We start from the raw sequence: 13,290 nt of genomic DNA, 5'->3' as shown, positions 1-13,290 counted from the left end.
GTGACAAAATAGTTTCAAAGTTTTATTGTAGTTAAAACATTTGTACCAAACTGACTGGAGATGATTTTTAAAATAGAAATTTTACATTTAAAGATTTGAGCTGAGGAAGTTTCTCAAATCAGCATTCCTTCAAAAAGATTAATTACAGTCTAGTTTAAAACAAAAGTAACTCAAACCATAAACAGTCATACCAAACACCAAGTTCCAGTTCCCAAACTTGTCTGCACATAGAACTGGAATGAATAAAATGAAATGGAACTAGACTTGTTCATTGGTCATACCTGCAACAATAGCAGGACTTTTCTCAGGGTGCTCTGAGAGAACAGAATTGCAAGTCCTGATAAGCAGATCCTACTGGAACAGATCTATGCCTAAATGACTAGAGAGAACAGGATCAGGTTAGACTGTACTTCCCTTTATAGCCAAATAACCTGGCAGCTATTCTAGGCCACACTTGGGTCCCTTTGAGCATGCTACTGAAGGCAACTAAAATACCTATATTAGAAAACATCTGGCCAAGAAATGAGAAAGATTGCAAGGAAAATGCAATTCAACTTCTGGATCCTGATGTGGAACTTAGTACTCTCCAAAATAAAAGGATCCTTCATTTAAGCAGGACAATTTATAAACATTGTCTACAAGATGGAACAGAAAGCTGTAAAAAGATAAACTAAAACTTACTGAATCTTGTTCATAAAGTGCCCTCAAAAAAATCCAAATCACTTCAAAAAAAAGTGAAAAAACAAGAGTTGACCAACATGAAGGTTTAAGGCTTTTGCTCCAAAGCAAAATGTGCACTCAAATTCAGTGGTCATCTTATTTCCAGTTTCTGGCTTCTCAATAACGATTACCATAGTAAAACAAATGGTACATCCCCAATTTAGTAAGAGGACCACATGGGAATTTTACAAGAGACATCACATGGGGAAAGAGGCAAAGGATGATTATGTCATTGGGTGACATGAATTAAGCTCAAGTAGTTTACAATCATGATCTGAATCCCTTCAATGAGATTAGAGTCTCTGAAGTCATCTGCTCTGAAGTCTCTGAAGACTTCAGAAAGATAACTGTGGATCTCCAGAAAAGGAAAGGATTAAATACATTTTGTTCTGGAGGTAGTTGAGACCAGGCCCATCATCCATACCCCAATGGTCAATATGCTCTGCATTGTTCATGCACAATAACATCCCAACATAACTGCTGAAAATTTAACACTCCACATTTACCTGGAAATAATCACTGACAGAACCTGGAGAATATCCTGTATTTAGTGCCTGCATCCTTTTACAAAAATATATTTCAAATACAACATTATAAAATCATTTAAAAAGGGAGTATTCCAGCAGGCTCATGAATTTTGGAAAACTCCCCCTCTTCTCTCCCTCCCATCCCCCCCCCCCCCCCCCAAAAAAAAAGCCACCATGGATTTGGTCTTGGACCAAGTCCTTGCATAGGACAAGAGTGTTAACACCCATGCATCTGAAGGCACGTGAAGCAAGAGGGTTGAGGAAACAAGGTTTCTAGATTGAAAAGAAAGCTAGAGATTCTTAAAGTTCTGAAGAAAATGTTGAAGTGCAGCAGATTCATCAGCATTCAAAACAAGATAATGGACTCAGACGAAGTCCCATTGCTCTTCCTTCTGGGACATCAACATCTCTGGAACCTGTTGAATGCTTTAATATCAGCCCAGATTACATTTAAAATTAATTTCACATTTGATCCACCAAGAGAACACCTGCAAAGTTCTAATGAATGAACCATGTCAATTCTCCAGTCTGATATTGATCTGCCATGTTCCCCAAGCAGATGCCAACTGCTTTGTAGGTGTTACTCTCTATAGAATTTAACATCACTGATCATTAGGCTTCCATAGACTGCTGAGAAATCTTGACAGATGGCAACAGTATGGTTGCTGTTTAAAAAATCCTAATGGACATAATACCCAGTCTACTGGCATCCTGGTCAGTTTGGGCTTTTATCAATTTATGCAAAACAATGGCCAAAAATATTGCACATCAAGTTAATAGTATTACCCACTATTTACTTACAGTGCAACTAATGAGGCCTCACCAGTCCTACATTGTTGTCCTGAAGCTCGAATTCACCTTTTAGTTCCTGGCCCCATGTCATCAAAAGCAGCTCATATGGAGTGCAGCAGTAGTACTGACTACAAGCAGGCAAGTTCAATTGAGGTAATAAAAGTGAAAAAACTTAAATTGCAAAATCTTGAAGGTGACAGTTGTAGGATTAAAGATGTTATGGTCCATGGTTCAAAAAAAAAAATAAAATGACATGAGGTTTTTCTAAATATGTTAGTTATTTCATCCCACTATTCCCTTAACAAATCCAAAAGACAGAAACTTGATTAAACAAAAGGATACTATTAAAGCATACTAGATAAGTGAATTGCAACAGCCAACAAGAAAAAGATCCAGGTTTAGAGCCAATAGAGAGGATTTCATCAAAGCTGTAACATAGCACCTTACAAACAAACTAAACATTAACTATATTTACTGACCAACTGAGTCTTGAGGCAGTATGCAGAGAAAACAGCATTTTTAAATTAGAAGTCTTCTCTCCTACTTCAAATCAAAAATCTTCATTTCTTAAATGTTTCATCCCCAAACTGTAGTATAAATAACAGGCTCTAGTACAATTTAAAACATGGTATCCAATTGCTACAAGTGGACTTTGTGCCCAGGTTTAGCAAACTCATAACAAGCAGTACGGAGAAGGCACTTCTTTAAAGTGTTGATCACTACTATGATGTGACAACTAAACACCTACTGTCAATCAACTATACTCATCCTTCAAGTGGTACAGGAACTAAGAGGTAGTTAACATACAAACTTAATCAGAACATAATTTACCACAATTTTGTCATCTGACAACAGATCAATATCCCTTTTGTTGCTTCCACCTTTCCTAGCACATGTCGAAAACAATCTTGTGAATTTTGTGCTCGTCAGGGAGTAATATTACAGAAGTATTGATTACTGCCACCAAATATTCAAAGACAGCACTGCTGTATACAAAAGCTGTTTAGTTTCAAAAATCTACTTCTTACATTTTTGCTGGAACAATACACTATTTCTTCAAAAAAAAAGTTGGTCATATTCAGGATTAAGTTAGCACTGCCAAGGAACCAAAGAATGACTAAATAATCGATTTGTTTGGACCCACAAATCACAGGTAGCAACTCATCCATGTGACAAGTTGAAGTAAACAAAATTAAGTCAAAAAACAAATGTCACCTAAGTGGGTACAGGAAACTGCAAGTTTTATTACAAGTTACCTGTGTGCCTGTGCTAGTGGGGGCGGGTGGTGGTGGTGGGGGGGGAGCAGTGGTAGTTAAGGTTAAGAACTCAGATCATGTTCCTAGTACTTATTCAGAGGTCACCAGATGAAGAACAAAATCTTAATGCATTTAAAACAGGGCATTTTAGTTTGCCTCCAATCAACTTCTCTGGTTGTTTGAACACTGCAGAAATCACACATTTCAGAGATTCAAGAATACCAGCTGCCAGAGGATGTAAAATCTGGCAGCAAAATATAAAAATGTTCCACTAAAAGAAAATGGAAGCTCTTCAGGAAGGTAGAAAAGAGCAGCACAGAATCACTACATACAATCAAACATTAGCTAGAATTTGCCAATTATCTTATTCTGCACTTAGTCCCTCCCATCATGTTTAAGAACCACTTCAAATAAATCAGTGGCAGCTTTTAGCTTACTATATCAAAGTTGTTTCATGAAACAGGCTCAATAGATGATAGGAAAAACTCAAAGGAACTTCTCAAACAAGTCTACAATATAATTGCTCAAGTTCAAATCCATTACCAACAAGGCAAAGGAATGCTTTGTACTTGGATATCAAACAAGGTTTAGAATGACTTTGAATTGTACATACTACAGCCCCTTTTTAAAAAAAAGCACTAAACTTTAACTGGACACAGGGTTTGATCTATGCCAAATTAGTTAATATTTGGCAGACCATTGTTTAAGCCTACATCAGCTTCCATAACTTGAATTTTGGGGGGGGGGGTGGCGAGAGTGGGGGAAAGCAAGTGAGAACTACTGAACTAGACCATTATTTCAGCAACTTATGCATAGGTTCAAGTGTGACATCCCTCTGTAGTCAAGAATTCTTCTGACTGCCTCACAGAAAGAATGGCCATTTTCAACCCAGCACAGTTCAGCATCATTATAGATTTATTGGGGTGGGACTTGAGGGGGGGAATAAAAACAGTGAAGCCCATTGATTCAGTGCATCAAAATTTGACCACAAAATTGTCAGTTCATCTAGAATCAGCTTTAGCAAACACACTATCCATTAAATGTTTCAAAACAGATCAAGGATGTAGATTCTTTTTAAAAAACAGAAATGGTTTACCCAAAACTATATAAAGACCACACTACCTACTTAAGATTGAAAAGATTAACACATCTTCACATTTACTTCAACATTTTAATAAATGGTCAAAGGTTGTGCTATGTAAAATGCCATAAATGCATTTGGGTGACCCTATAAAATGCCCATTTTGTATCAACTAGTATGAAATTTAGAAAATAATATATTCTGCATTATTCCATCAAATAGTGCAAGAGGAGCATTGGGACAAAACTGCTCTGTTAATTCAATGTTATTGTAGCACTAACAAGAAGGGAGTACATAGCAATTTTCACATGGATCAACTCCACATAGTCAGTGTTCCTTCCACACCAATTACTGCTAGTTAATGATCACCCTGCAAACAGCAACTCAAGTTATCAATATCACAGAGTACATTGCTGAGAGGAGTAAAACAGGAAAAAAGGACAAAAATAGAGATAGTCAGTGTTAAACTTTGTAATCCAACTCTGCATTCATCTTTGTATACATCTCATAGATAGCATCAATAGTCACTGTAAAGTTGACCAAAAACTGTCTAATCTTTTCAACACATTCTTCTTCTTTAACCTCTCTGCCCTTTGACAGCGCTTTCAGAAAGTCTGATTTGTATGGGGCTGCGTAAACTGCGACCTGGAAAACAAAAACGGAAATCAAGTTGTTGCAGCTATAGATCACTTTGGCCCAATCACACATCACAGTACCATCTGGGATGATAACCAGTCCTCAGCTGCAGGGATTTAAAGGTGAAGGAGGAACCAACTATGTTAGGTTACCTTTTTTAAAAACAAAATAGTAACTGTTGGAAAGCCATATAGCTTGGAAAATTGGGAATTTTCCCTTCTTCACTTCTGCATCCTGCTTGAAGGAGCTGGTGCAAGACAAGCCTTGGCTAGCCCCAAAGTACAAGATGAAAAGGTAATTTTGAATGCATAACCCAGCAAGTGATAGCATGCAGGTTGACTATGGTGGAGTAACACTGCTGAGCTCAACCAGAAGTGAACAGATGTACATCCATCTTCTAGTCAGAAAGGGACCAGGAAAGCTAATATTCACTGGAGCAGGAGGCAGCAGGTGATTGGATGCCTCATCCCAGAGGGAGCTCATTTGTAGCATCTTGATTTCACAACAAATCCAAGACTCAATTTTAACTATCTGCCAACATTGTGGGTAAAATGCCAGATTCACACCTGGTCTGATTTTTTTAAAATTGTATTAATACATAGATGGAGTAAATCAATAGGGGTGCAAAGTTGGAATGCCCCACTTCTGTACGATATATCCACCTCAAGAACCTTCAGGCACAAAGCAGCTCCCATAGGTTTTATTGGAAGGAAATTTGTGCTAGATGGCAACCCTCAAAAAGACGGCTACAAAACGGAAAGCGGCTGGGGTGTTGGAGAAGGGAAAAGTGAAAAGAGGGGTGGAGAAAGTAGAAGGGAGGAGGTGAGGGTTGAGGAAGCGGGTGCTGTGGAAGTGAATGTAGGCAACAGCATGCAGGAGAGTGTGCCCAAATGAGTGTACTGGGTCAGAGTGCACCTCCATATATGCAATTAGAGTGTGAACAGGCATGTGTAGTAATTCCAGTAGCAAGGACCTGATCACACTCTATTCATCCCACATTGTTTGCATGTTTGTCATCTGACTCATGTAATGAGTTCTCTCCAAGCTTTGTAATAGCAAGAAGATACCCCGGAGGACAAGGAAAAATTCCAGAATATTCTCAATTTCTTTTTTTAAAAAAACTACCTTCCTCAATGGGTCATGGAAATCCCTGTTCCAGGAATTCCCAACAGAGAAGCAGCATCTAGGAAGGCACCGAGAACAATCTCTACATCAGGAACATGCAAAACCCATGCACAAATAGTCAAAAAGAACATATCATCTCCCCATCAAATGCACACCAGTGGTAGGATGCATCAGGCATCTCAGAACTGGGAGTAGAATAAAACAGAAAATCTTATGGTCAGGTAAAATTTGTGGAGATGGAAACAATATTTAATGCTTCACATCTGTGATGTCATCTCAGAGCTGGAGTGGAAGCAAGTCCATCCTGAGGGACTACCAATTGAAGAGGATGTTCAAACAAGGCTGCCTAGGCCTCATTTCAGTGCTTATTAACCAATACCCCTGCTCTGTTATGTCACACTGAGAAAAGCTCATCCAAATCACAAAACATTCCCATTTATTTTAATTACAGCAGGATACAAGGACAAGATTAACACAGTCAAATCAAACTTGAGAGTCAGTGTTGTGTACTTTCACAGGAAAAGCTGGCCAAGACAAATGGAACCAAACATTTCAAGATTGGAGAGAATGCAATATCAACAAATACACTCACAGAAAAGACCCTTTGTCCAATCCAGCCATGGTACTTCTTTAGAGCTAGTTCATATGCTTTTGTTGCATTGACTCTGATGAGATTTGCATGTGCATCATCACGTTCCCCATCTGCAATACTCTGCAGCATAACCTGTATGAATTTCAAACCCCTACAAAAAACAAAAACTATTCACATTTTCTCAATTTCAAAGATTGAATAATATGGCAAATCTAGAAGCCACTGATTCTGTACATTTAATTCAATTTAAATATCATACCAATTAAAATCAATTCATTCTCAAAAGACTGTCAGAGTGATCAGCACAAGGTTGACTGCCCTTCCCAATTCAGTAGTAGCACTATCTACTTGGAGAAGCTGCACTCTGGGGACTCCACCATAGTCTCAGTGGACAGTTCAGTGTACTGTCACAGGTGACATTCATCTGTTGTCAAGTTAATATGGAAGGTTCACATGGACTTGAGCATTAACCCTCAAAAGCCAAAAAGGTGATCAGTGGGCCTCTTATTTTTGCCATTTGTGGGACTCCTTTTTCAAACTGATGTAATAACAAATTATGCATCCAATGGTGACATTTTGACAGTACATAATTGGCTGTAAAATGTTTTGAGTTATCTAGAAATCAGGAGAGGTCCTAAATAAAACTTCTCCTTTTGTAAAACAATGAAAGTCTGAATCCAACTGGACAACCAACTTTTTCTACTTTCAAAAGTTATTGGTCAAGGTATATTTTTCTAATTAAAGTCAGATTTAACTAAAATTTACAGAAAAAGCCAGTGTTTATACTCCAAATTCCCCTCCCACAAAAATGTTTAAGACACAAGAGCAGAATTAGGCCATTCAGCCCATCGAGTCTGCTCCACCATTCAATTATGGCCGATTTATTTTTCCCTCTCAACCTCCTTCTCCTGCCTTTGACATCCTTACTAATCAAGAACCCATCAACCTCAGTTTTAAATACATGACTCGGGCTCCACAGCCATCTGTGGCAATGAATTCCACAGATTCATCATCATCCTCTCGCTAAAGAAATTCCTCCTCTCAGTTCTAAAGGGACGTCCTTTTATTCTGAGGCTGTGTATCAGACTCTCCTACTACTGGAAACATACTCTCCGTGGATTAGTATTATGCATTATTAAATTTTTACATTACAGTTCTAAAAATAATTCATTGACTGATGAATTCTGTTAAAGCACAAAGTTAAAGTGAGTAGACTGCAGAATGTGCTGTGACCAAGGCAGTACAAGCAACTGTCATTCACACAAATTGACCTTGAACAGGTGTGGACATCAAGCTGATAAGGGAACATTATTTGATCCATTACAACTCCTTATAGAGAACTACAATAAATGACACTCATGTATATTCAGCAATATGCTGCCCACTCCTGCTCAGTCTCTTCCTTATCCCTGCTGTTCACCACTCTAATTTCAAGGTTCGTTATGTGGTTGATTCAGTGACTAATGGGTTGGAAAATAAGACGTGGCACTCTTTAAACAAGAATGTGCACAGATGGCATTGGTACCAATTGACAAAGTGAAAAACCACTAATTTCAATTCCTGCGATTACCATCAGGGAAACTAAACTTTGCTTGAGGCAAGAGGTAGCTTGTAGGAAGATATTTATTAGTCACATGTACATTGAAATGAATCTGCTGGGCAACCTGCAAATGTCACCACTTTCCTGGTGCCAACATAGCATGCCCACAGCTCCTAACCTGTCAGCCTTTGGAATGTGGGAGGAAACTAGAGCACCCGGAGGAAACCCATGCAAACATGGGGAGAATGTACAAACTCCTCATACAGACAGCAGTGAAATTAAATGCAGGTTGCTGGCACTGTATTAGCATTATGCTAACCACTACACTACCAAGGTATCCATGTTCATGATTTTATAATGGGGCTTTTAAACATTAAAGAGGTATAACAGAGATGTTAAATTTGAGGTTGCATTTTGAATGGCTGTCCAATAGTTGAATGTCAAAAAAGATCAATTCCCAATGGCCGGGAGTGCCTGGCAAAAAGTAGGTGCTCTGCAAATCTGTGGTCTGATGCTTTCCACACAAACACAAATTAACGTGTCAGATGATGGTGCCAAGATCTTTATACTCTAGATCAAATCTGCTTGAGGAAAAACAATGCAGTGGAAGAAATCAATACAAAAATGGGGAAAATATAGGTACACAAATTGCACAGATTACCTTTTTAGCCACATAAGTGCCAGCGTAGCTCCAACCTTTGGCCAGGTTGTGCCATACTGCTCCTTTTCACCTTCCAGAATCAGTTGCAATGTCTTGAATTTTGTGGGGTTTGTCTCAAACACAGTCTTAATTTTCTATTAAAGAAAAGTGAAGAACCACAATGAACTTTCAGAACATCTAAATTCAAGTTCAAGAGGCAAATTACTGCAAAGTGAAGTATAATTTATTGACCAAGTGACACTTAGGTTGAGGTAGTAAACCTACAGTGAGGAAAAGCCATTGTTGCTATTACAAGCAAAAACAGAACACCTACATGCTCAAATCCCTTTCTACTTTAAGGGTACCTGGATGAGAATGTCCAAAAGGAATTAACTTTAAAACATAGATAATATATATATGAAAATATATTTCATGTGTATGGAATGTCCTATGAGTCATTGGAGGTACAAGTGTAGTTATATTATATAGACCAGAGCATCAGCTAATTTGCACACAGCGTAGTTCACTGACAGCAATAAGATGGATAAAGTTGATCTGTTTTTGATAGTGGTTGATGGCCAAGAGTTTGTCAGAATAGAAAGAATGAGGATTTTAAAATATTCATGTGATTTGGCCTTGCGTTATCATATTCAAAAGATCTCCCAATAGCACTGCACCAAATTTTCAGACTAGATTACCTGCTCAATTCCTGAAGTAACACATGCATCTATAACTTTGAATCATTAGTGGAAGCAGATTTCAATTCGAGTATCAGAGATCTGGCTGTTTACTTCTTACTTTATTTGGAAGTTATCTCTGAGTACAAATGAGAGTGCATGATTGTGTGCACCTGCACATCATCCAGGTGCTCCAGTCTATGATCTGGATAAAGGAACAAGGTAAGAGCAAATTTTCAAATTAAAGTCAGCTATTTTCTGGGGAGGGGAGGAATGAATAAAAGGGCTGACTATTTGCTACAGTTTACCTATACAAGACTAAATGATCTCCCTCAAATGTTATGATCACAAAATTTTAAAACACAAACTGAGTAACCATTCAGCTTGTCCTTGAGCAAATTTTATTTCATAACTAATAAATCTCTTGCTCCATGGGGTTAACTGTAGCCAAATTATGGTTCCAATCTTATTAACTTCCTCTTTCTTACTTTAATAATGCAGCCTTTTCTAACCTTTCCTGAAGGCACAGCTCTTGATAAGACAAATTTCCATGATAAAAGCCATCATTTCACCAAAGTTATTCCTTGTATGTGAATTTCAGTAAATACAAAGATCAGAATTGTACACATGAACCAATGGCAATAGTGATTAGTAAACTCATGGGCAGAAGCAATTAAGTGAGATTAATTGCAAGTGTCCTATTATTGCAACATCCTCAATTAACTCCAGCCCACCTTCCCCCCCCCTCCCCACAGAAAGAGCATTACATCAGAGTGACAACTCAGACTTACATTGATGTTGCCCACTATATCTGCTTTGATTGGTGAAAACACTGTTGAGCCAAGGCAATCTAAAAATAAAATTTAACATAGAATTTAGTGTTTGATAATCAATTCCAAAATAGGCAAGTCTGTTTTTTCTATGAAATCAGGCAGTTAAGGTGAATTACAAGCCTCTACTAGCAATTTTGTCCATTTAGAACAGAATATTTTCAAGATTTCTTGGTTTCTTAAATTGTTTTAAACATTTTAAAACAGATTTTAATATTTTACCATGTACTTCATCCTTAATATCAGTAATTAAATTTAAATGGTTATACATTTAACCAAGGCAGTCCAATTGCCCCCTCACTCAGTTCCTTAAACAATTCATCTTAATGAAGTTGCACAAAATCTATAGTAACAAAATAGGCCACTCAGTTCAAGTGGTCCATGTTAGATCTTCCAGACCACAAACACCTCCCACTCTTTCTCAACCAACTTGTCAGCTATCTCACAGAAGTTGTGCATGGACATTATGTACACCAAGATTGCAATAAAAAAAAATAGATAATCTTCACAATGGATATTATGGCAAATCCATCATTTTTGAAATGGGAGAGCACAAAAAAGTGAAATATGCGCTTCAGTGTAGGTTTGTATTACAAATATCATGTGGGACTCAGAAGTTGCTTAACCCACTAATGGGTGCAAACAAATATTCTACCAATGATCTTAAGACCATTAATACTGGATGAGCATAACTATTGATAAGTCATGGACGTCACAAATCCTAGCCACATTTTCTGAAAATACTACAGTTGCAGGCAGAGATGATCAATTTTACTTTAAAATTACAAGCTAATCTTCTATTTGATTTTTCTCCAAGCTGCAGAGATAGGATTCTACCTTTGATAACAGTCTTTCAATGCCTTGTCAAAATATTTGTTGTGAACAGGATCACTGATAAAAATCAATAAAGTGCTGAGATCGAATCCAAGATCGCTGTATATTTAATCACAGATCGCAAAGCAGCTTGTTTAAAAATCATACAAGATTAGAGGCTACTAGATAAAATGCTAATTTCCCCCCACTTTAGTCTAGGGATCTTGATGCCAATTTCTTTAATCAGCAGTCATTCAAACGGGGACCAATCCTGTATCAAAATCTGGAAGTGGTCAAGTTCTGTGTGTAACAGCAGGCATAACATTATCACTGGTCAAAGGACTTGGGAGCACTGCTAGCAAAAGCACAGGTTTATGATAGTGAAGTTTTGATGCAAGTTGTTGAAACTACTAAAACAGTTTAATTTTCCACAGAAAAAAACCAATTAAATTTTTAGATCAAAATATATTGATAGATCAAGTGGTTACTAATTGCATCAGCAATAAAAGTTAAACACATCAAAAAAAAACTTCAGCACAAATGGAAATCATCAATAATAGAAACTAATTATATCCTAACCCAAGCTGCTATGGTTCAATTACCAGAACTGAATAATTCATTTTCTGGAGATAGTACAAAAATTGTAATGAACTCATACATTCATGAGGCACCATTAACAAGTGTACAGAGCTCTGCATGATAAACTATATAGACTTGAATATGCCAATCAAAGACTGAAATTATGTACATTAGAAACCATTTATAGGACCTCAAAAGCAAGGAGTACAGGAAATACTCAGGTCAAGCAGCATCTGTGGAAAGGAAAATTTAATGTCAGGTTGAAGACTGTCAGAATTGGGAAAGAAAAACAAGTGAGTTTTAAGTTACAGGGAAAATAGAGTGGGGGGGGTGGGGGGGGACAGAAGGGAAAAATCTATAAAATCAGGCCATGGTTGACATGAGGATAGATTACAGTGGTACTCTGGTCAAATAGGTAAATGAGGCAATTAGACCCTGATAATGCAGATAAAACCAGAGTCAAGAGACTACAGATGCTGGAATCCAGAGCAAAACAAACTGCTGGTGGAACAGCAGCAGTTCTGTGGGGGGAAGAGGAATTGTCGACATTTTGGGTCTAGATCCTGCGTCAGACTGAGACATACAAGTGCCAATGCAGATTCTGGACATGAAACATCAACGATTCCTCCCCACAGACAAAGCGTAGTGTGTTGCAGAAAACAAACCGTTGTAGAAGCTCACCAGATCAGACAATGCTGACAGAGGGAGGAAGATCCAAACTGATATCACAAGTGGATGACTTGCAGCATGGACGGCCACTCCCAATGTAGACAGATAAAACTAGTTAACTGAGAATAAAAAAGTGCAGATGCTGGAAATCTGAAACAAGTTGCCCAAAGCTGGAGAATTTGATATAGTCTGGAAGGCTGCAGTGTGCCCAGACAGAAGACTAGGTGCTGTTTCTAAAGCTTAGTTTGAAGCTCAATTTGAAAAATCACACACATCCTAAACTAACATATTAGCTGGCCAGCATCATTACAAATAGCTTTTGAGCCCCGACATTTCTTCACTATTAGTTCCATAAACCCCACTGCCAACTCCTCCACCTCCCTAGTGCAGAGGGCAAGTCCTTCTTTAATCAAGACCACCAATTCTACCCCCACTGCTGCTTCACCAAGCCAATCCTCTAACCAGGCTCCTCTCTGCTTAGCCCCGAAGCCACATTCACTACATTCCCTCTGCCATTTCATCCTCAACCTCTAACCTTATCAAGAATGATACTTAAAACATTCTTCCACATCAATACTTGTAAAATCAAGGACAACACATTTGTTCTTTCTTACCCAATCAAATCATTTCAAGAACCTCCAATGAAAGGTCTCCCTGCCCCAACTAATGAGCTCTAATTCCCATGGACTGATTATGGACTCCTTCAGCAGCACTCAATCTGCAAACATTCAGTGGCCTTGACACCAACAATACTCGCCTTCATCTCTCATCTACCCAGCTCTGCTGTTAAAATTTCTCCCCAAAGTCCATCCT

General features: G+C 38.1%; 1 protein-coding gene across 1 annotated transcript in view; it reads right to left on the bottom strand.

Moving 5' to 3' along the window:
* The window catches only part of gltpa (glycolipid transfer protein a), a 32,865-nt gene continuing 19,575 nt past the window's right edge, over positions 1–13,290 (bottom strand). Inside the window, exons 2-5 of the mRNA XM_052032468.1 lie at positions 10,378–10,436; positions 8,931–9,064; positions 6,730–6,880; positions 1–5,021 (exon numbers count right to left, since the gene is read on the bottom strand). Of these exons, the coding sequence (XP_051888428.1) occupies positions 4,839–5,021; positions 6,730–6,880; positions 8,931–9,064; positions 10,378–10,436 (527 nt within the window). The 3' untranslated portion in view covers positions 1–4,838. The remainder of the gene's footprint in view (positions 5,022–6,729; positions 6,881–8,930; positions 9,065–10,377; positions 10,437–13,290) is intronic.

This window comes from Pristis pectinata, chromosome 17, assembly GCF_009764475.1.
Source record: "Pristis pectinata isolate sPriPec2 chromosome 17, sPriPec2.1.pri, whole genome shotgun sequence".
NCBI lineage: Eukaryota > Metazoa > Chordata > Chondrichthyes > Rhinopristiformes > Pristidae > Pristis > Pristis pectinata.
This window is presented reverse-complemented; position numbering and strand designations above follow the sequence as displayed.